The sequence below is a fragment of the Bombyx mandarina genome, chromosome 16, assembly GCF_030267445.1.
Source record: "Bombyx mandarina strain Sakado chromosome 16, ASM3026744v2".
Lineage (NCBI taxonomy): Eukaryota > Metazoa > Arthropoda > Insecta > Lepidoptera > Bombycidae > Bombyx > Bombyx mandarina.
Window position 1 is genome coordinate 5,411,222 of NC_143222.1, and position 27,144 is coordinate 5,438,365.

A 27,144-nucleotide genomic window follows, 5' to 3' on the forward strand; every position below is an offset into this window, starting at 1 on the left:
TAACTATTATATGTTATGCCGCAATAAGTGTTCTTTTATTTAAAAAAATAAAACAACGTCAAATATCGTTGAAATTTTTGTTAAAGACCCGAGCGGAGCCGGAGCGGGCCGCTAGCTACCAATAAATAAAATTTGACCACAACATCACTTCTCCAAAATACTATGCAAGTTTTCAAATCGAAATTAAATTCGCGCAAGACAGCCGTACTGTCGTTCTCATGCGTCGGAATATACAGGAAAATAAAGGAAAAAAATACGCCCGTCAGTCTCAACTGGATCGGGCCGTGTCGGATGCAGAATCAGGAATAATGGCTCGCCCTCGTCGGCTCCCGGCGGGTGGGGTGGTGACGAAATAGGATTCTATCGGTCTCCTCCATTCCACGCTGTTCGGCCTCAGGACCACGTGAATATACGTACAAATAAATACACACTTGAGTTCGTGACTGTACTCGTTGAAAAATTTACTTGTAGATTATTTTTTTTATGATTGAAAGATTACTGGTGGCCCGAAGGCCTTTCCAGTTTCACCAGGGCAGGTGGGCGAGCAAAGACTCAGCCAGGAGGGGTGGGATTTGCTAACAGCTGCCCGAGCGCCTCCGAAGGAGACCTAACAACTCAAGTGCGATTGCTTCGCGAATGAATCTACTACCGGATCGGAATCGCGACCCACTGAGCAGATCCGGCGAGAAACTCTGCGGGCTGATGCAAGGGTTAGGTTGCAGGTCGACCTCTTTATCGAGTTCGACGAGTACGGTTACCGAGGTTTCTAAGGCTACTCCTAGTGTTAGAGCTGAATGCGTCTAATGTAATCGTTATTATATCTGATGGACCCGTAAGGACGTGTCTAGGGCGTTTACTAGTAGTGGTGAACCCGACGGCTCTGTACGTTACTGACAATACGACGCCGGAAATGCAGTCGGGAACTTTGTCCTCCATTCGAAAATTATTGTGCGCCGCAGTCTTATTCTGTTTGCTTCAGCTTTTTCGTTTTCTTTTTTATCATAGCATTGAATTCGAAGAACATTTTTGTTTGCTAAGTTAATCTATTCTTCATCACGATCTTCATCACGATCGTAATTTTCTTTGGACATTTTTAAGATTTTTTTTTTGCGTGAAGTCAATTGAAATTTATGTGAATTGAATTATTATTGTTATTAAGAGTAAATACGTGATTCATTTTATTTAAGCTTTGTCACGATTAATTACTGTTCTTAGTTTTGCTTCTTCTAGAAATCGAAAATACAGTTGTTCGCGGAGACTCTAATTGCGTTACCGATTGTAATGAAGATTTAATGTGAAGACGAACAGTTATTGCTGGCACTCCAGGTTTCAATAATATTTAGTGCCATTAATATAAAATAGATGGCGCGGGAGTAGTCGATGTTTTTTACACACTTAGTACACTTAGCTACAGCTACAGTCCCAATTACCGGGTTTCATTAATTAGGTAAACGTAATGTAAGTTTTTAATATGTTATTTGAGGGGAAGTGTGAAAGTAGATAATTAACAAATTAAAGAGCGGAAGGTTAGCGTGGTACGGACATGTGATGCATAGAGAGAAGATGCATGTGACTAGGAGATGTATGGAAATGGTAGTGCAAAGTAGAGGAAGAAAAGGTCGACCGAAGAAGACATGGATGGAGTGTGTGAATGACGATATGAGAGAGAAGTGAGTGTTGAGACGATGGCTGATAGAAGAGAATGGAATAGAAAAAATCGCTATGCCGACCCCACCTATGTGGGATAAGGTGGAGATAAAGAAGAAGATATCATTTAATACTTTAATAGTGTGATACGAGATATATCACAGTTTTCAGTCGTGCATCGGGTCATTCCAAGTAGCACCAGCTGTTTTCTCAATATCGTTCTTTCATCTGAGACGCCGCGTTCCTTTCTTTGCTGGTAATTACTGGCAAGATACTTTTAAATTGATTATTCGGTTATCTTTATTTTGCTGGCCGTAATGTCAGCAATAAACAATCAATAAGAAACATGAACCTTCTCCTACAATATAACTATCTATTTATGCTTAACTCTGTAAGCGGACATTAAATTTAAATATACGTACATTGTTACATGTGATTGTATATTGAGACATAGATAGATCGCAACACTATGTATTAAAATTTCCAAAATGTATTTATGAAGTATGTAAAATTCACTTCTCGACGGTAGTATCACAAAGTTGATTTGAATTAAAAAAAAATCGCATCAACGGATTCGCGTGAATTTTTTTTGAAAACTTATACCTAAATAAATTGCCTTAACGTAAATTGGCGATTGCCTTAACACACACACTATCCGTAAATCATCTATATTAAATAATAATACACTGGAGTTATTAACAATAGAAAATTTTCAGTTTGATTTATAGAAATAATTTAATTATTAGATTATGCCTCCATCGATCCGAGAGTGACTGTGTCCTAGGATGAAGAAAAAAAAAACGTGTAGCCTAGGCTAAAGAAAGAAAAAAAAAGCGAAGGCAAAAACAATTGTACTAGGCAATCATAATCGAGAGGGCGTTGGAGCGCGCTCATTTTAAACAACAACAGATCCTCGACTCTGCTATCGGTTGCAGAACAAACAGCCAGGAGCGTGGAGTCGGGCGTGTTTGTATAGGGCGGCACCCCTCTAGTTCAGCCGGGAGAAACGTAAGCAGTTATGTTATTAATGTAGCATTTATGTCGATCTGCTATTTTTATGGATCAAGTGCATCCGATAATCTTAATGTTTTGATAAATTCTTTTTTTTCATTTCTTTAAATAAAATCCTATTCCGACACATGACTCGTCATCTTAAGCCTCACGTACGCGTACTAAAAAAAAGTATTTCTTTGATATCGAAAATTTAAATAAATTTCTCCGCGTGCTCATCCATAACATCAGCCTAAAATTTGCTTTGAAAAAAAAACCGGTAACTCCACTGTGCCCTTCACTCAAATCTCCCATAGATTATATTAACGCTTTTAAAAGCAATCTTCGCTACCCAATGTTGCCGTACCAATAAATATTACTAAAAGTCAAAAAATGAATACAGAATGCGAGCGAAGTCTTCCCATTGAGGACGCGCGAGTGTGTTTGATTGATAAGCGCTATCGAGTTTCATACAGGCGAATAACCGTGCGTCTGCACCGGTCAGATACAGGAGGGAAAAAGACATAGATAAAACTATATCATATACCAGATATTCAGTAATAATGGAGAAGTACTTTTTTTATCTGTAGACACTAGAACAAAGACCGCGGTAATAACACTACAGCAGGTTGTAACATGAGTATTCGTCTATATAATTGGTATAACATAGGTGTAATATTCTAATATAAATAAAACCACTTTTCGATTGAGTTATTAGTCAAACTACAATCTTTAAAGTATTCGTAAACGTCCGATATAATATAATGACGTCATTATTTAAATTAGGATGCGAAACGAAAATTATATAGTAGAAATTTCTGTTTTTTTCTTAGTTTCTGAGTTATTTATTTTCATTTCACAGAGACTGGCGTCAAACTATCCTTCCAGTCTTTCGATGTGCTGGTGGTAGGGCGTCTTGTGAGTCCACACCGGTAGGCACCTTATCTATTTCTGTCATGAAGCAGTAACGCCTGTTCGGAGTAGGTAGGTAGGTTCGGAGGTAGGACCTCCGCTATACTATACAATTGAGATTTAAATCTTAAGGTCTTTTTTCTACCTATGCTGATAGCCTTGAGAGGCTATTTGAGCGTCGCCTTGACGTGTAGGTGAGCTCACGGGGCTCAAACCAGAAGTGTTGCTACCACTGGCCCTAGCAAGAGCAGTGCTTCACAGAATCTACCACCGGATCGGAAACGCGACCCACTAAGAAGATCCGGGGAGAAACTCAGTGGGCTGTGTCTATGGGTAAGGCCTTAAGGCTGCATTCGCTCACTTCATGGGCACATGCAACCAATCGGCCTAATAAAAAAAAAAAAGATTTTCGCTTGGCCGTTCTAAAACCTGAGAACATTATACTTTCATAAATAATAACGATAATACATTTTTCCCCGTACAAAAATGCTTTCGCAATTTCGAATTAACCGTATCAATAACCACGTAAGCTTCTTAACCCTCGCGTCGGGCCCAGTCTAATCTACCCCGGGGTGCGGTGCAGCTAGTGGAAACAATTCTGTTTGCCGAACACACATATCTGTAACGTGCAACTGAAGGGCGAATGGTACGGCGGAGATTTTATCGTCTGGAGTCGGTTCAGAAAAAAAAAAAAAAAAAAAAAAAATTTTTTTTTTTTTTTTTCAATTTCGCTGTCATTTTTTACATTACTCTATGGCACGCACAAGCGTAAATGTGCGAAATGAGTGAGTAATCGAATTTTCCGTGACGCGCACAAAAAAAAAAGGCGTGACTTCGAAATAACTCAACCCTTCAATTGTTGAACAAAAACTGTGAAATTCGTTTATTATCATACGGATGTTACACGTGAGGTTTCTTTTAACTACTATCGTATTAAAATACGCGGCTCTTTATATAAAATATATGTATGCTAATAATGTAAATTATTATCCTTGTTTTCGTAAATTATTTGATTGCATTATTCATTTAAGACATTTCTTCATTCACAAAATTGTGTCCGTAAGTTTAATATATGTAAATAGGGGTTATCCGGTTGTTTGCTCATACGTTCAAGTATCACAAAAATAATAATTTTCACACGCCTACTAACGAGTAGATTATGATTACTGTTCATCAATATGAAATTTGATTTACAGTTCGCCTTACATAATAAATACTTAGTAACACGTATGCCAAGACAAAAGATGCTTCAGCAACCATGTCAGCAGAAAGCAAAAATATTAATTGTTCTAATTTGGATTACTCTGAAACTCTATGCAGTGGCTTGAGGTGATCACTCGCCGTCAGGTTGGCCGTACGCTCGTCTGACTAAAAAGCCAATAAAACAAATAAATTACTTGTTTAAACAGCCACTGTTCACAAAGGTCGACTTGATTATTTCGTAGTTATCAAATTGTTCCTTATTACAATTAAATCACGTTGCATTGACTAAAGTGTACGATATTTATACAATGGCAAACTAAAAAAAATATGATAATAAAATTACTTTGACTACTTCCATACTAAGAGTTTTCCCTTGAGATATTTATTTGCGGAATATTATTTCGCTCTTACAATGTACGAACACAATTACGTTGTGCAAACACGGGCGGCGCCGCGGGCGCGCACATGTAGCGAGAACACGACCGAACGCTTCCAACCACATGAGTTCCGATTGCATCACCTTACAGTCCGGACGTGTTTTTGCGAGAAACTGTCGCTGCCGTCGCGATCTTGTGTCTTGAGTTTCGCTGCATTGTCGTTGTCGCATCGATCGCGGCATTGTTGCGAATTCTTGACGCACTATCGCTGGCGTCGCGACCTTGTGTCGTAAAAGCAACTCGAACTTGTCGATTGTGCATTCGTAACGACTTCACATTATCATCCACTCATATCATTTATTAAATTTATTTATTTATTCGGCGAGTAAAACAGTCTCTTTCGAGACTAACCCCCCCTGAGATCACCGCTTGTTGTGGCATTCTCACAACCCAGGGGGGCCCACCTTCACAAACTTCCACCCCAATCCTAGCCGACTGCCGTTTTCACGGCAAAGGCACTCCCCCCCCTTGGAGCTGGTAAAGCTCAGGGGGTGAACTCCTACTCAGGGGACTCGCCTTTCGGCGAGTGTGCCTTAAGTCCCGGGGACGCCCCCCCCGGGCAAAAACGGAAAAAAAATGGAAGAAGAGCTCTTAGGGTTTCTCGGGTTACTTGCCGAGAAGTACCCGGTGCTATCCAACCTCACGGCCGAATTCGCGGCCTACAGGGCCGCCCGCGCGAGTCCCGCCCCGCCCGCGTCCCTCGCCGCGTCATTTCGAGCCGCGCAGTCAGGCCCCGCCCCCAAACCCAATTTGAGCGCACGTACGCACGTAGCGACTCACGAAGCGCCTAGCGCCAACGAAGCGCCTAACGCACCCGCGACGTCATTCTCGCCAATCTCATCCGTCGCGTCGTCCGTAATAATTAACTCAGGTTCAGACTCCGATACCGGATCGGAGATGGACTTCGAGTCCGCGACGAGCCCGCAGCCCGGAACCTCGGATGGGTTCCAAACGGTAAAACGCGGGAAAAAACGTACTCGCGCCGTGGAGTCCCGGAGCTCCACGACAAAACAAACCAAGTCAGCGACTGCCTCCCGTCCGCAGGTAGTCGTGACACCGGAGTCGGACTCCAGCCGCCGCGCAACCCCACCGCCGCGTCCCAAGCCCGCACCCGCGCAAAAAACCGTCGTCCCGCCCCCGCTGATTCTCCAGGAGAAGTCAGCATGGAACCGCGTCTCCCAGGCCCTTCAGGCAAACAAAATAAATTATACCCATGCGCGTAACGTCGCGCATGGTATTCAAATAAAGGTCGCAACGCCGGGCGACCATAGGGCTCTATCCGCGTACCTCCGAAAGGAGAACATAGGTTTCCATACCTATGCTCTTCAGGAGGACCGCGAGCTCCGCGTAGTAATACGCGGAGTTCCGAAGGAACTCGACATAGAGTACGTAAGGGAGGATCTGACCGCTCAGTCCCTCCCGATAGTAAGTGTGCACCGGATGCACAACGGACGCGACAAAAAACCATATAACATGGTTCTAGTCGCTCTAGAACCAACCCCGGAGGCCAAGAAAAAGATCGCATGTCTCGCGACAGTATGTGGCCTATCCGGGGTTACCATTGAAGCCCCCCATAGACGTGGCACTCCCGGACAGTGCCACAGATGCCAACTCTATGGCCACTCGGCTCGGAATTGCCACGCGCGCCCCCGCTGCGTGAAGTGCCTCGGCGATCACGCCACGTTAGATTGCTCGCGAGTTAGGGAAACCGCGACCGAACCTCCAAGCTGTGTCCTATGCCTTAAGCAAGGGCACCCCGCGAATTACCGTGGATGTCCTAGGGCTCCGCGAAAACGTCCGACCCACCCAGCCCCCCGTACCGTCGGCCCAAAGACTTCGGTGCCTCCAGCACCGAAACCCGCCTTCGTACCGGCTGCGGTTCCCACCGTCTCGGCGTGGAATAAACCGCTGCCGTATACGAGGTCGGGAACACAAACAGCACCCCAGCCCCCGCTCGCGACACGTCCCGCGCCGCAGCCTCTGCTCGCACCTCCCCCCGCGTCCGCGTACCGTCCCCCGCAACCCTCAGCCGTCAACGACTTCACGCTCGTGCGCGACTTCGTCACGGCGGTCAACTTCAACCGTCTGCGATCGTTCGCAGACGCGATGCGAAGGGCGGTAAACCCCGAACAACGGCTCGCGGCCGCGTTCGAATACATGGACGTTTATGAGTCCGTGGCCCGTACTTTCTAAAATCACCGGTAATCAATGGCGCAAAACGCTAGAGAGAAACCATATTCCCTTACGTTAGCATTTTACAATGCTAACGGACTCGCGCGACAACGCGATCAAATTTACGAATTCCTCCGCGACAATCTAGTAGATATTCTGCTAGTGCAGGAGACCTGCCTGAAGCCCTCGCGTCGTGACCCGAAAGTCGCGAATTACGTCATGGTTAGGAATGACAGACTCACCGCCTCCAAAGGCGGGACTGCCATTTACTATAGGCGGGCCCTGCACGTTGTCCCTCTCGATACCCCCTCGCTCTCACATATCGAGGCGTCAGTGTGCCGTATCTCGCTGACGGGACACCAGCCGATCGTCATCGCATCCGTCTATCTCCCCCCGGACAAGCCCCTTCTGAGCAGTGACATCGAGTCACTGTTCGGCATGGGAGACTCCGTCATCCTGGCAGGCGATTTAAATTGCCACCACACTAGGTGGAACTGCCACAGTTCAAACATAAACGGTAGGCGTCTCGACGCGTTTATAGACGACCTTACCTTCGAAGTAGTCGGTCCCCCAACTCCAACATGTTATCCGTATAACATCGCGCTCCGTCCGAGCACTATAGACCTGGCACTGCTGAGGAACGTAACTCTGCGCTTACGCTCCATCGAAGCAATGTCAGAGCTCGACTCAGACCACCGACCTGTCGTTATGCAGCTCGGTCGCCCCCACAACCCAGTCACAGCTACGAGGACCATGGTGGACTGGAAGAAGCTGGGCAAATGCTTAGCCGATGCCGCTCCACCAATCCTCCCCTGCGGCCCGGATTCAACTCCATCCCCCGAGGACACAGTCGAATCCATAAACATCATCACGGATCACATCTCTTCCGCGATCATAAGATCCTCAAAAGAAGTCGATGTGGAGGATAGCTTCCACCGCATCAGACTGTCCCCCGAACTTAGGAACCTCCTAAGAGTTAGAAACGCGGCAATCCGGGCCTACGATCAACTTCCCACGCACTCAAACCGGATTCGGATGCGTCGTCTACAGCGGGATGTAAAATCTCGCCTAAGCGACGCCCGAAATGAGAATTGGGATAGTTACTTAGAAGGACTCGCGCCCTCTCATCAAGCATACTGGCGACTAGCAAGGACTCTCAAGTCCGAAACTACCGCTACTATGCCTCCTCTCGTACGCCCTTCAGGCCAACCACCGGCTTTCGATGACGATGACAAGGCAGAGTTGCTGGCCGATGCACTGCAAGAGCAGTGCACCACCAGCACTCAATACGCGGACCCCGAACACACCGAGGCAGTCGACAGGGAGGTCGAGCGCAGAGCTTCCCTGCCACCCTCGGACGCGTTACCCCCCATTACCTCTGACGAAGTTAGAGAAGTAATAGACAACCTTCAACCTAAGAAGGCACCCGGCTCCGACGGCATCCGCAACCGCGCGTTAAAACTCTTACCAGTCCAACTGATAACAATGTTGGCTACCATCTTAAATGCCGCTATGACGCACTGCATCTTTCCGGCGGTGTGGAAAGAAGCAGACGTTATCGGTATACACAAGCCGGGCAAACCGAATAATGAAACCGCTAGTTACCGACCGATCAGTCTCCTCCCAGCGATAGGCAAAATTTACGAACGGCTCCTTCGGAAACGCCTCTGGGACTTCGTTACCGCGAATAAAATTCTAATAGACGAGCAGTTTGGATTCCGCGCCAAACACTCGTGCGTACAACAAGTGCACCGCCTCACGGAGCACATTCTGATAGGACTAAATAGGCGTAAACAAATCCCGACCGGCGCCCTCTTCTTCGATGTAGCGAAGGCGTTCGACAAAGTCTGGCACAACGGTTTGATCTACAAACTGTACAACATGGGAGTGCCAGACAGACTCGTGCTCATCATACGAGACTTCTTGTCGAACCGTTCGTTTCGATATCGAGTAGAGGGAACTCGTTCTCGTCCCCGTCATCTGACTGCCGGAGTCCCGCAAGGCTCCGCACTCTCCCCGTTACTATTTAGTTTGTATATCAACGATATACCCCGGTCTCCGGAGACCCATCTAGCGCTCTTCGCCGATGACACGGCTATCTACTACTCGTGTAGGAAGATGTCGTTGCTTCATCGGCGACTCCAGACCGCAGTAACCACCATGGGACAGTGGTTCCGGAAGTGGCGAATAGACATTAACCCCACGAAAAGCACAGCGGTGCTATTCAAAAGGGGTCGCCCTCCGAATACCACTTCGAGCACCCCACTCCCCAATAGGCGCGTAAACACCTCCGCCGTTAGCCCCATCACTCTCTTTGACCAGCCCATACCGTGGGCCCCGAAGGTCAAATACCTAGGCGTCACCCTCGACAGAGGGATGACATTCCGTCCCCACGTAAAAACGGTACGCGATCGCGCCGCGTTTATACTAGGACGACTCTACCCAATGCTTTGTAGACGAAGCAAACTGTCCCTCCGTAATAAGGTAACCCTCTACAAAACTTGCATACGCCCCGTCATGACGTATGCAAGCGTAGTGTTCGCTCACGCGGCCCGCACCAACTTGAAACCCCTTCAGGTTATACAATCCCGATTCTGCAGGATAGCCGTCGGAGCACCATGGTTCCAGAGGAACGTGGACCTCCACGATGACCTGGAGCTCGACCCCGTCAGTAAGTATCTACAGTCGGCATCGCTGCGCCACTTTGAGAAGGCGGCACGACATGAGAACCCTCTTGTCGTGGCCGCCGGAAACTACATACCCGATCCTGTAGACCGTTTGGTAAACCGTCGACGTCGCCCAAAGCACGTCATCACGGATCCTCCTGATCCATTAACGGTGCTTTTAGGCAATACAAGCACCGGTCACCGTCCTCGCCGAACCCGTCGCTTGCGACGAAGGGCTCGACGAGCGAATTAACCCACAGACACAGCCCACTGAGTTTCTCGCCGGATCTTCTCAGTGGGTCGCGCTTCCGATTCGGTGGTAGATTCTGCGAAGCACTGCTCTTGCTAGGGCGGTGTTAGCAATTCTCCGGTTTGAGCCCCGCGAGCTCACCTACACAAGCTAGGGTACGCTGAAGTAGCCTCTCAAGGCTATCAGCATAGGTAGGAAAAAAAAAAAAAATTCCAACCACAACATGTGCGATGGGAAATAGGGTAATCGATTCATAAACAAATGCTCTGTGTGCTAAGTGCGAATTTTTTAACGTTCTCGATAGCGTAAAAGTTAACTCATATTTGTATGGAATGGGATCGCTCGTCTACGTTTGCCGCTAGGAGCGCTGTTCCAACTGCATACAAAATTGGGTTAACTTTTACGCTATCGAGAGCGTTAAAAAACTCGCACTAAGCACTCACTCTGTGTGAAAAAACAACGCGAAAATATTTTCGGTATATTTTTTTTTTTAATGTTGCCACTATGAATATCTATTTAGAGATTAAGAACTTGTTCACTTGCATACCGTTGGTCATAAAAACGTTAGACCATAAAACGAAATCTAACGGAACGTGGTCCGTCTACGCTAACAAACTAAAAACAAAATGAACGACAATAAAATGCTAATTGCGGCTAATAGCATTAAATCCATTACCACAGAACAACTATATTCAAAGCTTGCCAAGGTACAGAAGCTCAGAACCGAATAAATTATATCATTCAGTACTAATCATCTTAAGCAGAAATTCCGGTTATAAAATTTAATTTGTTTAAAAATTCATTGTAATTAGTATTAGATAGTGTTTTAGACAATTTCGATACCAATCTGTACGGTTCAAGCATTTATACAATCGTGTATTTGAACTACAGCGTACTCTTGACTCACGATCTCTTAATTCGAATTGTAAGAATCGATTTTTTCATCGGCTCACGTCGAGGAGTCGCCGTCGACAAGGCAGTAAATGAAAAAAAAAGAAGTCTATGGCACTACCGCGTGGAGACGTGGCTAATGTGTAATGCGGTTGACTTTTTATCCGGAGTCTCGGAGTTTTTGTTTCCCTATTTTTTTTTTAACTCCGCTTCGGTTACGGTTCGTATTGATCGAAAAATTCGATTTCGAAATGGGTGCTCCAAGAGTTTTATTGTTGCCACGATACGTTCTTAAACAATATAAAAAAAACGCATTTCAAATTTAAAATGCAATTCTCACATGTCACGTTCGGAAATTGAACGAGACGTGGTCGTGTTTTAGAAAAGTTAATTATTCTGCGGAGTTCTACTCCGAAAACGACCGAGGACAATAAAAGACCTCATTTATTTTTTAATGCGGCAACATTGGCTCGATTGTTAGCGTGATCGTGTGTCGATGTTTGATTGGACTTGCGTCAATAATGTGGTTATAGTTTGCGGACAAGAACTCTTTTCAAATCGATTCTAGTTAATTTATTTTGCGACATTGACCCGCGGTGTCGCCATACGCCCGCAACAATTCGCCTTTCACAAGTACCTACCTATTGGAAACATTCGTGCGCCGATTTCCGAAAAAAAAAGCTCGCTTCACACTACAAGCCGAAGATTCATTCAAAATTATAATAATTTAATTCCATACGAATTGACTATTCCAAATAGGTTTACGTTATATTAAAATGTCCACGTAACAATCTTAAGCAGTTTACCGACAGCCTATAATCATGTCAACGGATACAAATCTATAAACGAAAGTAGATAACGGATTGTTAAACACCTTTCACGGAATAACTTATCAATATATTATGAGGTAGATGAGTTGATGTTTTACAGAGTCACAGCACAAAAATCTGTAGCACGTAACATTCGGACTTTGTTTATGTAATAGCTTCAAAATAAGCTTCAGATAAGAAGTTCATGCATTTATTTTGTAAATTATACGTTTTGTATATGATGATGTAGTTTGGTCATAAAGTCATAACCAATATCTGGGTAATAAACTGTTAGTCCCTACGTATTGGAGTCCTTATTAGAGCTAGAAAATTCATTGTCTGCTTCATTTGGCTAATACTAATATTTACCACCATTTTATAAATGACATGAATACTTTTAACAGCTAATTTTAACTAACAGCTAATAATGTCGGAATATTAAATTTATGCTACTAAAATAAAACGTTGTAATACACTCATACAAGTTTACGTCCCAAACTTCATACAACAGCTTACTCTGTAAAATATTCACTCACTGGTCATCGACACGAAATATACATTGACAGGTACTCACGGTGCTGGGTCGGCGCCTTTCCCGCGAGGTAATCCTCTTTGCATATAAACTTGTTGTCGTCGAGAACGTACAGCTCCTCTCCGGTGGACAGCTGCTTCCTGCACACGAGACAGGTGAAGCAGTTGAGGTGGAAGACCTTTTCCCGAGCCTTCCTAACCAGGTCCGACGGTGAGATTCCGTGACCGCAGCCGCTGCATTTCGTTCCGTAACGCCTGTACAAACGTAATAACGTAAACACACTGACTAATGTAATGAAAAAATTTTTTGATTAATTTCAAAATAATCCTTTTTTTTATTGCTTAGATGTGTGGACGAGCTCACAGCCCACCTGGTGTTAAGTGGTTACTGGAGCCCATAGACATCTACAACGTAAACGCGCCACACACCTTGAGATATAGTTCTAAGGTCTCAGTACAGTCACAACGGCTGCCCCGCCCTTCAAACCGAAACGCATTACTGCTTCACGGCAGAAATAGGCAGGGCGGTGGTACCTACCCGTGCGGACTCACAAGAGGTCCTACCACCAGTAAAATCCTGCAGCTAGGCAATTTAATAATGATTCGTTTGATCGGGCTCGAGTGACTTCGCGTTTCTTCGTCTATGAATTCCGATTATACCTACATATGTAGATGTGCCATAAATGTCACATCACTACTAAATGTCCATGCTCACGTAAATTACTATTTAAAAAATATCAAATCATGATTGACAAAAGTATTAAAACATCGAGAACGAACTGTGGGAAGTGTCAGAGAACAGAAACGTCACGTAAAATTTAAGTAGATAATAAACCTTAATACTCCGTATAATCACGCACCAGGATGTTGAGCTAAAAACATGCAATTATACCGTAAGCTTTAAATTTATGGCGAAAGATTCAAATATGTTGCGTTGCGTCTAATTAATATTCATAATAATCTAGACATCACTTTAATATAATACTTTCATAGGGCTGCTGATGTTTCCGGGAGAGAATTTACGCGTGTATATATTTAAGCAAAACCTTCAAGCATGCGGTGAGCGCCCAAATAGGTATATCTATACTAATACTAATAATATTACAAAGAGGAAAGATTAGTTTGTTTGTTTGTATTGAATAGGCTCCAAAACTACTGAACCGATTTGAAAAATTATTTTACTGTTTGGAAGCTGCACTCTTCCCGAGTGACATAGGCTATAGGGTAAAGCCGAGATAGATGCCCCACTTTTTGAAAAAGTCATGTAATTTTGAAAATATTAATTTTATACGAATAATTTCTATTAATGTAGTTAGCTCAATCCCTTATGTTTAATTAGTATAAAAAATTTTTAACCAATCAAATACAGATTTTGCAGAAATTCGTTTTTCGTAGAACCTTTTTTTGGAGGATAGATGCCTACCTGTATGGATAGTTGCCCCACCAAGAAAATACTGAGTAGGATAGATGCCTGCAGTGCAGGATAGATGCCCTTTATATCGTGTAAACGTAAAAACCAAACCAAATATTTAGAAGTTCTATTCCTAACAGAGCAATAATTGTCTCCAAGAAACATGGGTCATAATAATAAAAAATATTTTGTATTTTTTAAGTCTATGAATGTTTATAATTAAAAGATAGTTCTCATATCACACAAATGATCATAATTAAATTTTTAAAGCGTTAAGTAAGCGTAAGCTAAACTACAATTTTTTTAGTTTCAACATGCATTATCCTATTTTTTTATGAAATTAAATTTTACATATATTTATTCAACAAAAATATAAACTCTTAAGAGTTTAAACAATTAATTGTTTATAAAATATTCACATTAAGTGTCAATGTGTACATTGCAAAATCATATTTTTTTATATTAAATTAACACAATAAAGATATCTTTATTATTTTGTCCAATTGAAGTTTAACTGGATAGTGCTTTAAATTTTCCACATCTTCTACATCATTTCTGAAAAACACGTTTCATGTAGCTAGTTCTGAAACACTAAACATTGAATTCAGTCGGATTACGACTTCGTATTTTTATAGTTTTCAAAACATTCAATGCAGATATTATTACATGCGTTTTAGGGTTATCCCTTAGATTTCTTTAGGGGCAAATCTATTGTTTTATTTCCTTTCATTTTATAGTTAAGTGGGTTGTCTTCATCTTCGCTGCTTGAACTGTAAATCAGTTGTTTGTGTTTTATGTTTTCGTGGCATATTTCTGCTGTATTCTGAAATGGCAGAGTATGGAGGGATAGATGCCTCTAAAGGCACCTATACCCCAAAAAATCAGGGCAACTATCCTTTGTGATAAGGATAGATGCCCAAATTTTTTGTAAATAAATTATAAACTTAATAGCATTTATTTACACCTAGATGCAGACTCAATGAACCAATATATTCACGTAGCAAAAAATATAATGGAATTTTACACTAATTATAAAGTTATACCACGCTAAATGCTAACCTTTCAATCTTTGACGTGTTCGTGAAATTCCGCGCGGAGAAAATTATGTACACGAGGAAAACACTTCGTCACCACGCGATTGTCAAATGGTAGATAAGGTATAGGGTGACTGTGGTTCCTACTTATTAAATTAATTTTTTGTCATGAGTGCGGGAAGTTAGGTTTTTAGAACATGAGGCATCTATCCCGCTGCGGCATCTATCCAGGTTTTACCCTAATCTTTTTTGAAAAAAATTAGGGATCCTTACTAAAACTCCAATAATGTAACCCAAGGTGTAAAAAAATTACATAGAATATTATTTACATCGCGTGCCCTGCGAAAACTATTGATGATAGAATAAAATAATGTACTACAACTTTGTAGAACACATTATTATTTACAAAAAGTGTCGCGACAGCATACGTCCAACTATTATAGTTATGCCGCAATAAGTGTTCTTTTATTTTAAAAAATAAAACAACGTCAAATATCGTTGAAATTTTTATTAAAGACCCGAGCGGAGCCGGAGCGGTCCGCTATACTAGTTTTAAATAAGTATTTTGGGTTTTTCGAAGGGCGCTCGATGGTGATGCGGAACCTTCTCCCCATCACTGATAAGTGGTTACTGTAGCCCATAGATATCGGATCGATATCGTATATGTGAATACCGCAACTCGCCCGGAGACATAAGGTAGACCATTCAATCGTATTATACATATAAAACCTCTTATATAAACCATATTTCAGACTGGACCCATATCTGCTACGCGGCATAAATAGCTACAGCTTAGGAACATATACCTAATTGTGCTATTGCTAAATAAAGCTATTGCTAAAAAAACTAAATAAAGACAAATGCTAAATGGTTTTTAATTGTATAATAACTAGTTACATGACTTCGTTAGAAATAGGGACGTCAGTTCAATCAACCCTTAGAGCTAATCAAGCGCGCAAAAGTACACGAAGTAACAATAATCTAGCACATCCCTAATTTTAACATAGAAATCCTTTCAAAAACTGACGAAGTGCAACAATGTAACCAAAGCACTAACCAATTGAGGCTTACAGTAAAGCTCAAATTAATAAAGTGTACATAAAATGTGGAATAAACTACCGGTCGTTCGGGTTTATTATGACAAACTTATAATAAACTAACGTTAAGTTTTGATTACATAGTTTTTAAACGTTTTTGGTTAACGGTTCACATAAACATAAATCAGTTGTAATTTCGTAATTGTACTTATCCTCCGATACTACAGTGAAACGTCGGCTTAAAGTTACTGATTGCAAATAACTGCGATTTCGGAAAAAGATGACAACACTACAACTACTTTACACAACAAATAACATTCCACACGTAATGCTTAAGCCTTAACGAACTGAGACATGTGATCGTATGAAAGAATAGATTAAGAATGATTCAGACTAGACATGAGGATTGTCATTGAAAATCGCGGAAAAATAGAAGAAATGGGAGTTCAAAAGATTTTCTTTAAAAATGTTACAATGCCCGGATTATCTCACGTAAATTCTGGTTATTACATTCCAAATATAATTAAATAAAAACACCGTATAAAAAATTTCGATTTATACAAAAAATTCTTTGACCTTTTACTTTGCACTACCTTAGGTTGACTGATAGAGAAAGCCTAAGGCATTAAATCCGCAAATGTTAATTTTGCATGAAATGTAATAAATAAATAAATTTTTAATTGATATTATCTGACAGCCCTACATAACCAAGTGGCAGGTAACACTGTCGAAAGTTATACCGCGGTTTAATATTTACCTCAAAACGTTACACGAGAGACTTATGTAAATTAACATTATTAATGTTCTCAAAAATATATATGTGCTATAACAGAGAATTACGAGAAAAAACCTGTGTGTAGTAGCGGCCTGATCAATACTAATCGCTCGCTATGATTGATTTACCTCTAACGTATCCGTTAATATATTATCTTAAAGACTGTATGTAGGTTAGTTATCAGGGGCATCCGCAACGTTACAACTATTAAAAAAACGTTACAATTTAGCGCTCCGTTATTTTAAAATGCCCTTTTTGACTCGAACTGTCGTAGCAAAATATACCCTATTCCTTTGAGAGAACGCACGTGACATGTTACTCCAGGCTTGACGGTCTCTTTTTCCAAAAATATAGCTAGCTGAATGAAGCACGTTGAAGAATGATTTGCATCGCGTGTGGAATGTCAATTTTTATCACACTTATTTTCTAGTAGTTATTTCGTTACCTTAAAAAATATATTAAAACAAATTGTACTAAAGCTGCACATTCCAGAAACTTTCACAGTACAACTAATTTACAAAGTTATATTTGATATACAAATAACGTTTTCTTTATATTTTTAGCATAATTTATAATTGAAATAAATTAAAAAGAATGCAGAATTTCCTCATAGGCGGAGAGCTTTCGATTTTTTTTACACTGTTATGGTAGTAGTACGGCTAGGAAAACACAATATCGATATATTACATATATTACACGACATATACAGCCCTTACGAGTACATTAAGGTAACATATAATCGATAATCATCATAAATTACGCGCAGGTCGTAAACATCTGATAGAGCATGTTTCGTTAGGTTGTAAATTCACTACTGTGTTACTAAGACTTTATTGTTTACCATAAATTAATGTTTTTCATGACGATAGATACACGTATAGTTTCTGTTTGGTAACTGTTTATACTACAGTAAAAGACGTAAAACATAATAAAATGGAGTAAATTTTTTAAAGACATTTTTGAGACCTTTCGAACAAAATTGAATAGCTACATTTGCGGTTTTATACACTATTGTTGTTATTTGAATATATTAATTCTTATTATACTACTACTACTATCCGTCCCTGTTCCCGTTATCTGGGGTCGGGTCTCCTCACTCTACGGCGCCAGGCTGATCTGTCCTGGGTTGCCGGTTTTGGCAATTGGGCTTTCTTAATGTCTCTTTCGATGCTTGACCACCAGGTCGATGTTGGACGGCCTCTACCTTTCTTTTGTTCTGGAAAGCTTAATGCGATTTTCACTAGATGGTCTTCGTCCCGTCTCATGATATGGCCAATACCATCTAAGGCGATTTTCCGTCATTTTCTCTGTGATTGATGTGACTTTAATTCTTAATTCTTATTATAATAAATAATTAAAAACTACTAGAAAACTTCCACAAGTTACTGCATCTTTTTAGTATTATATCATCGCAATGAATTATTTGCTTAGCTCATTTACATAAACGGCTTCATTTATGTAAGCCTTATGAATAATAGCATAGTTTTGTTTGCTTGTTTCCGACAACTGTCCGACTCAACTTTACCTTTGACTTTGAATGAGGAATTTTCACGTAAGACTGGCCTACTAGAAAATACAGAATTTTACTTTAGAACATTTAGAGTGACCCATGATTCTATAATAGTAATAGGTAGAACAAATATTATAAAATTAATTCAGATTGATGCTCATGATAAATTAGTTTCCTTTCTGAAAAACACGATTTTACTGCTACATTTACAACTCCGATCGTCATCATTAATATTTTAAAACCAAAATAGCTTTATCGAAATCGTTATAGTTTTTGCGTTATATAAGACCCAACATGTAAAAACCATATTTCGAAGTCTAGTAATAAAGATCATAATAAATTTCCTTTTTTTTAAATCCTAGTCTTTTATTTTTATTATTTTTAACAAAATTTTAATCTTGACTTCTGCTTATAATCCCTGTTGCCGCTGAGCTGACAACCGAACACAATACGTTTGCTAATGTCATTCTTAATCGTTCCGTCACTGCCGAGCATCGTGACTCTGTACCATTTTTCAACAGTTTTTTTTTGTTACCTATTCGCTGTTAGCCTAGGGAACTATTCTATCGCTGCCGGCCGTAGTGCGGAGGATGGTCGGCAGCGCAGAGTCGTGGGACGCGGTGGTGTCCTTCTGCGAGGACGTGATGTCGCAGAAGGAAACTGCAGAACGGGAGAGGGAGATCTCGACTCCCTTCCCCGGCCGCAGAAGGCGCACCGGGCGTAGGACAAGGGCGGACAACGCCCTTTTCCGCCCCCCATGAATGGGTCCAGGGGCGAGAGACCTGGGAAAACCCTCGCCCCCTATTCGATGGACCTGAGACGGAGGCGCGTGCGGGTGTCGGCGCGTGCCTCTGAGGCGATGCACGGAGTAGCTGAACGCCTCACTACCCCGTGCAGGAGACGAGGCCTGGACAGACCGGGCCAGCACTGGTCTAGGGCTGCGGAAGAATTTGGATTCCCGCGGCCCTGCGCGCACGTGTGGGTGGACACCGGGGTGGTTTTAGCCGGTAGGAGTCCGGCACACCCCTCCGCTTTTCCCCAGGCGGAGGTAGTCCATGAGGATTTCCCCCGAAAAAAAAAGGGAACTATTCTAGCTACGCCCGGACGGGTAGGTGAGCTCACGGGCTCAACCTGAGAGAATTTGCCAACACTAGCCCTAGCAAGGACAACGCTTCGCAGAATCTTCCAATGGAAACCAATCTACAATCGGAATCGCAAGCCACTGAGAAGATCCGGCGAGAAACTCAGTGGACTGTGTCTATGGGTTAGTTCGACTAATCGATCACCGTCCTCGTCGAACTCTATTCGACGAGTTCGACCAGGAATACCCGGCCTCGTTGCCTGGGTCGGATTTAATTAGCAGCGGCCACGATAAGAGGATTATCGTGTCGTGCCTCTTTGTCGAAGTAGCGTTCTGACGCTGCCTTAAGATATTTTCCATATCGGTTCTAAATTAAGATCGCCGTAAAGGCCAACATTTCTCACGTACCGAGATGCTCCGTAGGCTGTCCTGCAGAAACGGGATTGGATGACCTGGACAGTGTTTATGTGCATACGAGCCGCGTGCGCTAACACTACACTTGCATACTTCATGACGGTACGTATGCAAGTTTTGTAGAGTGTCACCTCGTTACGAAGGGACAATTTACTTGACTTGACCTATTCCCTTTCACTTTCCCTGTCACCAACAGTCGTTCTAGGCTATCAGGACTTCTGGCAATATGCCGATAGTATCGCCTTATATGCTGTAGGCAGACTGATGACAGACGTTGACATAGCTAATACAGCATATCGCATATTTATGAAAGCGTCACGGATGTCTCTGGCGAAATCTTTAGATGCCTTGTGAAATAGTGATGCCAATCACTCACCATTCGGTGAACCGTAAAATTAAAAACCTCGTAAAAGCAGTTTTCTTTTTTATCTTTGCTGAGAACAAATTAAACCGAACATATATAGTATAAGTGACGCTATACATACTTTGAACATAAACTACCTTTTACGGGATCAAGAATGAGACACAAAAGGGTTTGAAACAGTTGAAGATGATTCAAATCAAACATCGCTCCGAGTGGTTCTTCGTTCTTAACGAAGTTTGCGAACCCCCCGAGCTCATCGGTCCTTTAAAATCGTTAACTGAACCGATTATTTATAGTCTTGCAACGTAAAAATTGAGTTGCCACAGGTGCATCGAAGGGATAATCAAGAATCAATATTAATGTAAGCGAACGTGTGTTTTTTGGATTTATAACGTTACAGTAAAATTAACTTTAATGCGAGACCGTCTAAATTGGTTTTTATTTTAATTTTAATACACATTTAATAAGATATCATTAAAGTTTAATTGAATTACAATATCAACTGCTTAAAAAAGGTGTGAAGTAGATAGTAAACTTATTCTTTACTTTCACGCACATGTAACTCGCGTAATAATGGTAATAATAGATCGTTAAACTAAATTTGAAGCCATTTTTACTTCCCCACGATAACACGGAACATCAATTCAGAACTAACACAATAATGACAGGGTGAGAAACCGGCGGAAATGACGTCATTTACCTTTAGGACGCTAAAATGTCACCAAATGAACTCGTCAAATCAACAACAATAGTTTTGTATAGGCAAATAGTGACAAGAGTTCCGTAGATTATTTATAGTAATTTAAGTTCATAGCGAAACCAATATATTTCGTGGAGGCACAAAACACATTTGAAGAAAGAATTGTCATAGCGCTCCAAAACACCGAGTTTATACTAGATTCACGCGGTAAGAACCAAAAATGATCGTCGGAGACATACTATGGATGAGTACAGTTGATCCAAATATTAGGAATGAACTTCATTATGCTGGCTTGCGCTAGGATACTAAAAAAAATGGCGGAGTAATCTCCAAAACAATCATTAGAGGACGGAATAATCTCTGAAAATTCGTCACGCAGGCAGCAAAACAGTTAGAGAACTAAAGTCCATCCATATATTCAGAGGTTAACTATTTTTCGGTTCAAAATTATGTATTATCGTTGTAGACACATGAAGTATGTATAATTGCATTAATAAATTTAAATAGAAATGTTAATATGTCTTTTATACTTCGAATTACGAGTGTAAGCCAAGCTTTCTGATTATAACCTGATGGAAAATGGTCAACGCAGTCTATTTATGAAAATGTATGGGATACAACCACTAACAACGATGCGCCATAAATACAAGTACTTATATCTAAATTATTGTAATTTTGTCTAGCTAAGAGTATAATGGCGATACATTCAAACTCAGAATATTTTTTTGAAGTGAAAACTTCTTTAGAATCGTCGTGATTTATTTTATTTTTTTATTTTTATTTTTATTTTATTTATTGGGTACCAACATGTTATACATCAGCACAGAACATTACAGGTATCATATACATTGATTTCACACTAAATGCTAACACAATTACAGGTACCGACTGCATGCATAAAAAAAGCGGTTCATTATATAAAAAACAAAGAAAAACTATATATAACATTACATGAAGACCCTACATTATTACACATTCCCTACCAAATATACTATTACTTAATTGAAAAAAAAAAACTCATTGAGCATTTCAAACCGGATGCAACGGAAAAAACGACAGGTAAGAGACACAAATACAAAAATGTGTAGGATGAAGCCAGCAAAGAATGAGACAGAAATATACATACTATTTAATACAGCGCCATCTGTGAGATTTTTTAATACTAACGTGTGTATGAAAGCTCTTGTACTGAATTTTAATTTAGGATTATACGTGAAATTAAAATATCAATTCACAGAGGGCGCTACCTTACAATTATTTACTAATGACAAAATTTTACATATACTTAAGACGTTTAGGATAATTGTATTTTAATTTTGGAAGGTTTCACTTCTACCACGTGTGAATTGCACACATATTTTTTTTATTTTTTTTATTTCACTTTTATCTATATTTCCTTTGTAACGGATTATTTAAACATGATTTTCAGAAGCTTCTAGACATTCGACTAACATGAAAGCTTGCAGGCGCACAAGGCATCGTAACAATTTAAAAAGAATTTAATTATTTTTACCAAAGCTATCAGGATACACTATTACTGTCATTTTTAGTTCGATTTGCTACTAAGATGCGTAGGTATTTCTCTTTTCTCTTCTTCATAGGGAACTGTTGAGGATCGCGACCAGATGTTACTTTCCTCCATAGTATTCGGTCATGGGCGGCATGATAGTACTTAAAATATAATTATTATTGGTTGTGCTTAAAATGTGAGTTTACGATTTCAGAAAAGATATAGATTATTCAATATTAAAAAATCACTCGAATCCTTTATTATTATTATTATTTATTATTTATTCCCTAAAAAGTAGACCTTAACTACTGAATCGATTTTTATACGAATGCTATCAGATAAATATTTTTACAGGTATATTACGACCAATTATAATTTAATAGGAAATGTTGAAATAATGGCTACCGTACTTATTACATTAAACACCAGATAAACCACCAACCATCTACCGATACAATTGTTATACATCAAACAATATTTCTTTAGCTAGATATCTATATATCTTATATTCTTTAGCTATATGTAGGCAGCGGCTTGGCTCTGCCCCTGGCATTGCTGAAGTCCATGGGCGACGGTAACCACTCACCATCAGGTGGGCTGTGTACTCGTCTGCCTACAACGGCAAAAAAAAAACTATTTAAGCGTTGCTTACCGTACATTGGTTTCGGGAAAAGAGTCGCGGATCACCAAAACATTTGTGAATTGAATCATCAAGTCACCGGAAGACGTAAGTGAACCATTTTCCTTTAACCTCGAATTTTTAGCTTCAACATTTGTATCTAAACGCTGAATCATTATCCTAATACCGCATATTAAGTTTATTATTTCAGGGGCCCTTGTATTTTTTTTATTGCTTAGATGGGTGGACGAGCTCACAGCCGACCTGGTATTAAGTGGTTACTGGAGCCCATAGACATCTACGACGTAAATGCGCCACCCACCATGAGATATAAGTTCTAAGGTCTCAGTATAGTTACAACGGCTTGTAGTGGTATACAGTTATTGTTTTATTTCAAGTTTTATTGTATCATGTTGTTTTCGAGGTAGTGTTTTTGAGGTACAGCTTGCCTGAGGTCGCCTAGAAACTTGAGATCGAAATGTGAGTAACTGATTACGTGCGCTTTACAACGCGGATGTATTATTCTCACATACACAAAAATATATATATACATGTACAATTTTACTTTTTTTTTTATTGCTTAGATGGGTGGACGAGCTCACAGCTCACCTTGTGTTATGTGGTTACTGGAGCCCATAGACATCTACAACGTAAATGCGCCACCCACCTTGAGATATCAGTTCTAAGGTCTCAGTATAGTTACAACGGCTGCCCCATCCTTCAAACCGAAACGCATTACTGCTTCACCGCAGAAATAGGCGAGGTGGTGGTACCTACCCGCGCGGACTCACAAGAGGTCCTTCCACCAGTAATTCAATAATATTCCTAAAAAAGCATCCAATAATCATCTATAACGTTGCATTTACCTCTCACAACACACGGTAGTGTTATGAAGACTAATTTGCAACAATACTTTTGTACTTGACCGGCGTAGGCAGGGTTGCGTGTACTTCGTTTAATAAATACACATTTATTTACATTTCCGTACGCAGACAAACATTCGCGCACCCTATGATGAGTGGTCACCGTTTCTCACGGACGTTGACAATGCCAGGGACACTGCCAAGTACCATCGGAAGTACCTAGTAGTTTTCTTTATTTATTTTTTTGTTTCTACCCCTCATCATATTAGATACATATTTTAATTTGGTAGTGGATAAAACTCGTAAAATCGCAGTTTGAAATCTTTCCATCCATCAAATCTTAATTTAAACGAATACTTCTAGCTCTAGATAAGCTACCTACAAAAGAATATTTCAATCGAACTAAACTACTGGTGGTAGGACCTCTTGTGAGTCCGCGCGGGTAGGTACCACCACCCTGCCTACTTATGCCGTGAAGCAGTAATGCGTTTCGGTTTGAAGGGTGGGGCAGCCGTTGTAACTATACTTGAGACCTTAGAACTTATATCTCAAGGTGGGTGGCGCATTTACGTTGTGGATGTCTTTGGGCTCCAGTAACCACCTAACACCGGGTGGGCTGTGAGCTCGTCCACACACCTAAGAAATAAAAAAATAAGAAAACGTTCGTTAGCTAATTTCGTTTTCATTCATACCTCAAGGCTGTCTCGAAAATAATCAGAGGCAACCCTAAGATAATGTCACATAAACTTGAAAGTTAAACTTAAGAATCGTCGCAAAGCTAGGCCGGACGCGCAAAACACTGTGTTCAAGAACAATAAAGTGTAAAGGGAGACTGTCATATGAATTTTGCATGTGCAAAAATAATGTGCACGTTAAACAAATTGCTGAAGTTTCTTGTTTTAAATAGCCCATATATGTTTCAAAATAATTTCCATTAGTATGGTTGGTTTTCGTCATTTATTTTACTACAAGCCCGGTTCTGTCCGGGTCTCTAACAAATATTTCAACGATATTCGACGTTTTTTTTAAAATAAAAGAACACTTATTGCGGCATAACTATAATAGTTTATATGTTGTCGCGACACTTTTTGTAAATAATAATGTGTTCTACAAAGTCGTAGTACATTGTTTTATTCTATCATCAATAGTTTTCGCAGGGCACGCGATGTAAATAATATTTTAGGTAATTTTTTTACACCTTAGGTGGAGTAAGGATCCCTAGTTTTTTTTCAAAAAAGATTATAGCCTATGTCACTCGGGAATAGTGTAGCTTCGAAACAGTGAAATAATTTTTCAAATAGGTTCAGTAGTTTCGGAGCCTACTCAATACAAACAAACAAACAAATCATTCCTCTTTATAATATTAGTATAGAAGTATAGATGACATTTTAAATTATAGTTAATTTTCGAGTACATCGTTTTCACAGTTGAATTTAGTATTTTTTATTTTATTTCTACGGACAGGCAAACGATTTGGTCTTCTCTTACGTATTCACCAGAAACCATAGATGTCACACAACGCGGATACCATCATCCACTTTAAGACATGAGGCCTTTTAGATTGTATTGTACCACGGCTGTCGCAATTACTATTGCTTGGCGACACAAACAGGCCGAATCGTGTTACATCCCCGTGTGAGCTCAGACGACGCCTTAAGCTATTTTCAGACTACACTATAATATAGTGCCATATAGTATAGCAACGTATCGTTCCGTAAAGAACTTCGTTCCAAAAAACTTAATTCTGTCAAAAACGTGACTCACCTAAAAAAATCATTCCGGCAGAATAGTTTATTGTCCCTAGAGTAGCATTTATCTGAGAGCGGGGCTCTACAGTCGGCGCATCTGACGCAAGCGGCGTGCCAGGCCCTCTCCAGCACGTGCAGGAGGAATTTGTCCAGGATCGGCTTCTCGCAGCCAGCGCACGCCATCGCGCCGCCTGCCTCACCTCGTCCTGGGAAATACACTACTTTAGTTCACATTAAAATTGCAACCATACGGCTTACAAGAAGAACAGTTCATATTCGACGCTTGAAAGGCAAACGTGACTAAGCGACAATAACTGCTTTGTACATAAATGATAGGCAATAACAATATTCGATGCGCAAAAAAATATATATATTTCTATGTCTATTAAAATAATTTCAATCCTACAAAAAAAATTTTTTTTTCAGATATTTCAACTTTAAATTAGTCTACTGTAAAGTTCACGCATTGTGGCTTAGTCCCCTTTTCCTTTCAAGAATCGAATATTAAGCGATAAAATGAAGTCATTAAAGTATAATGTATTATTAATATAGCAGCATTACAATAATTTATCAGGTTAGCAATAGTAGATATCTAAAAATCATAAATAATCAAACAATAAATATAGGTACGTACGTAAATAAATATAATAATTTTATTTGATGTTGGATTTTAATGTTCTATTTATTCATTAACTTAACAGTAAAGTCTGTGATTAAAGAAGAAACACTTCTGCGATTTCATTGTTTCTGTATTTTCTATTACGATTTTGTAAACGTAATCATATTTTAAAATTGCCATAACTTTATTATATACAGATTCAAACGCTCTAGGCAGGTTGTAAGTAAACATGTGACCTCGACAATAGTGCCACCATAAAATTGGTAGCAACGTACTACCAACATAATGGGATTGAGTTTTACGATCGATAAAACTAGGTTTGAATAAAATTTTATTGGCATTATGTTATAGCGTTTCAGGTAACTACCTCTCTTAATAATCAACATTTCAGTGGGTAATTCAAAGAAATATTTATATCTTGAGCGATGAGATTTAATTTTTCCTTTACTTTTGATTTCAAAATTCGTATCCTACTACGGTGATGATACATAAAATTTTATTGTTTAAAAAATACAAATAATCTTTTTTTTTATTTTAACTTGATATATTTTTACCGGTACTTTAAAAAGATGCAAGCTACCACTGCATATATTTTGTTTAAGTCGATTTGTCTGTTTTTTTAATGCATAATTAAATAGTATTTATTTTATTAAATAATATCGATTATTTTGGTAGAATACAACATCGTTTTAAATAAATAAAAAAAACAAGCATCTAAAAGTTCTTGACGGCGAAAACTTTCATACAAATATTGGTTCAAGACAATATACAAAATGGCAAATATGTATATGATAATTTGACATTTATGTAAATGGAAAAATTTGATTCGAGCCCTACACCCCAGCAGAGGGTAATAGGAAAGAATGATGATGATGATGATGAATTTGACATGATAGATAAGTCGAATTAGATTTTTCGGTTTTTTAAAATGTCACTCACTGGAAATTTCTT

The 27,144-nt window shown here is 40.2% G+C and overlaps 1 protein-coding gene and 1 long non-coding RNA gene across 7 annotated transcripts in view; both read right to left on the reverse strand.

Annotated features, from left to right (window-relative positions):
• The window catches only part of LOC149501264 (uncharacterized), a 344,283-nt gene that overhangs the window by 69,309 nt on the left and 247,830 nt on the right, over positions 1–27,144 (reverse strand). The gene's annotated exons all lie outside the window — the stretch shown is intronic.
• Lim1 (LIM homeobox 1) overlaps positions 1–27,144 on the reverse strand; it is a 95,685-nt gene that overhangs the window by 61,439 nt on the left and 7,102 nt on the right. For 4 of the 6 annotated variants that reach the window (XM_089733496.1, XM_089733493.1, XM_089733497.1 and 1 more), the window contains exons 2-3: positions 25,591–25,792; positions 12,552–12,763 (exon numbers count right to left, since the gene is read on the reverse strand). In XM_089733496.1, the coding sequence (XP_089589622.1) occupies positions 12,552–12,763; positions 25,591–25,792 (414 nt within the window). The remainder of the gene's footprint in view (positions 1–12,551; positions 12,764–25,590; positions 25,793–27,144) is intronic. The other 2 variants (XM_089733494.1, XM_089733498.1) reach the window with 1 other exon arrangement.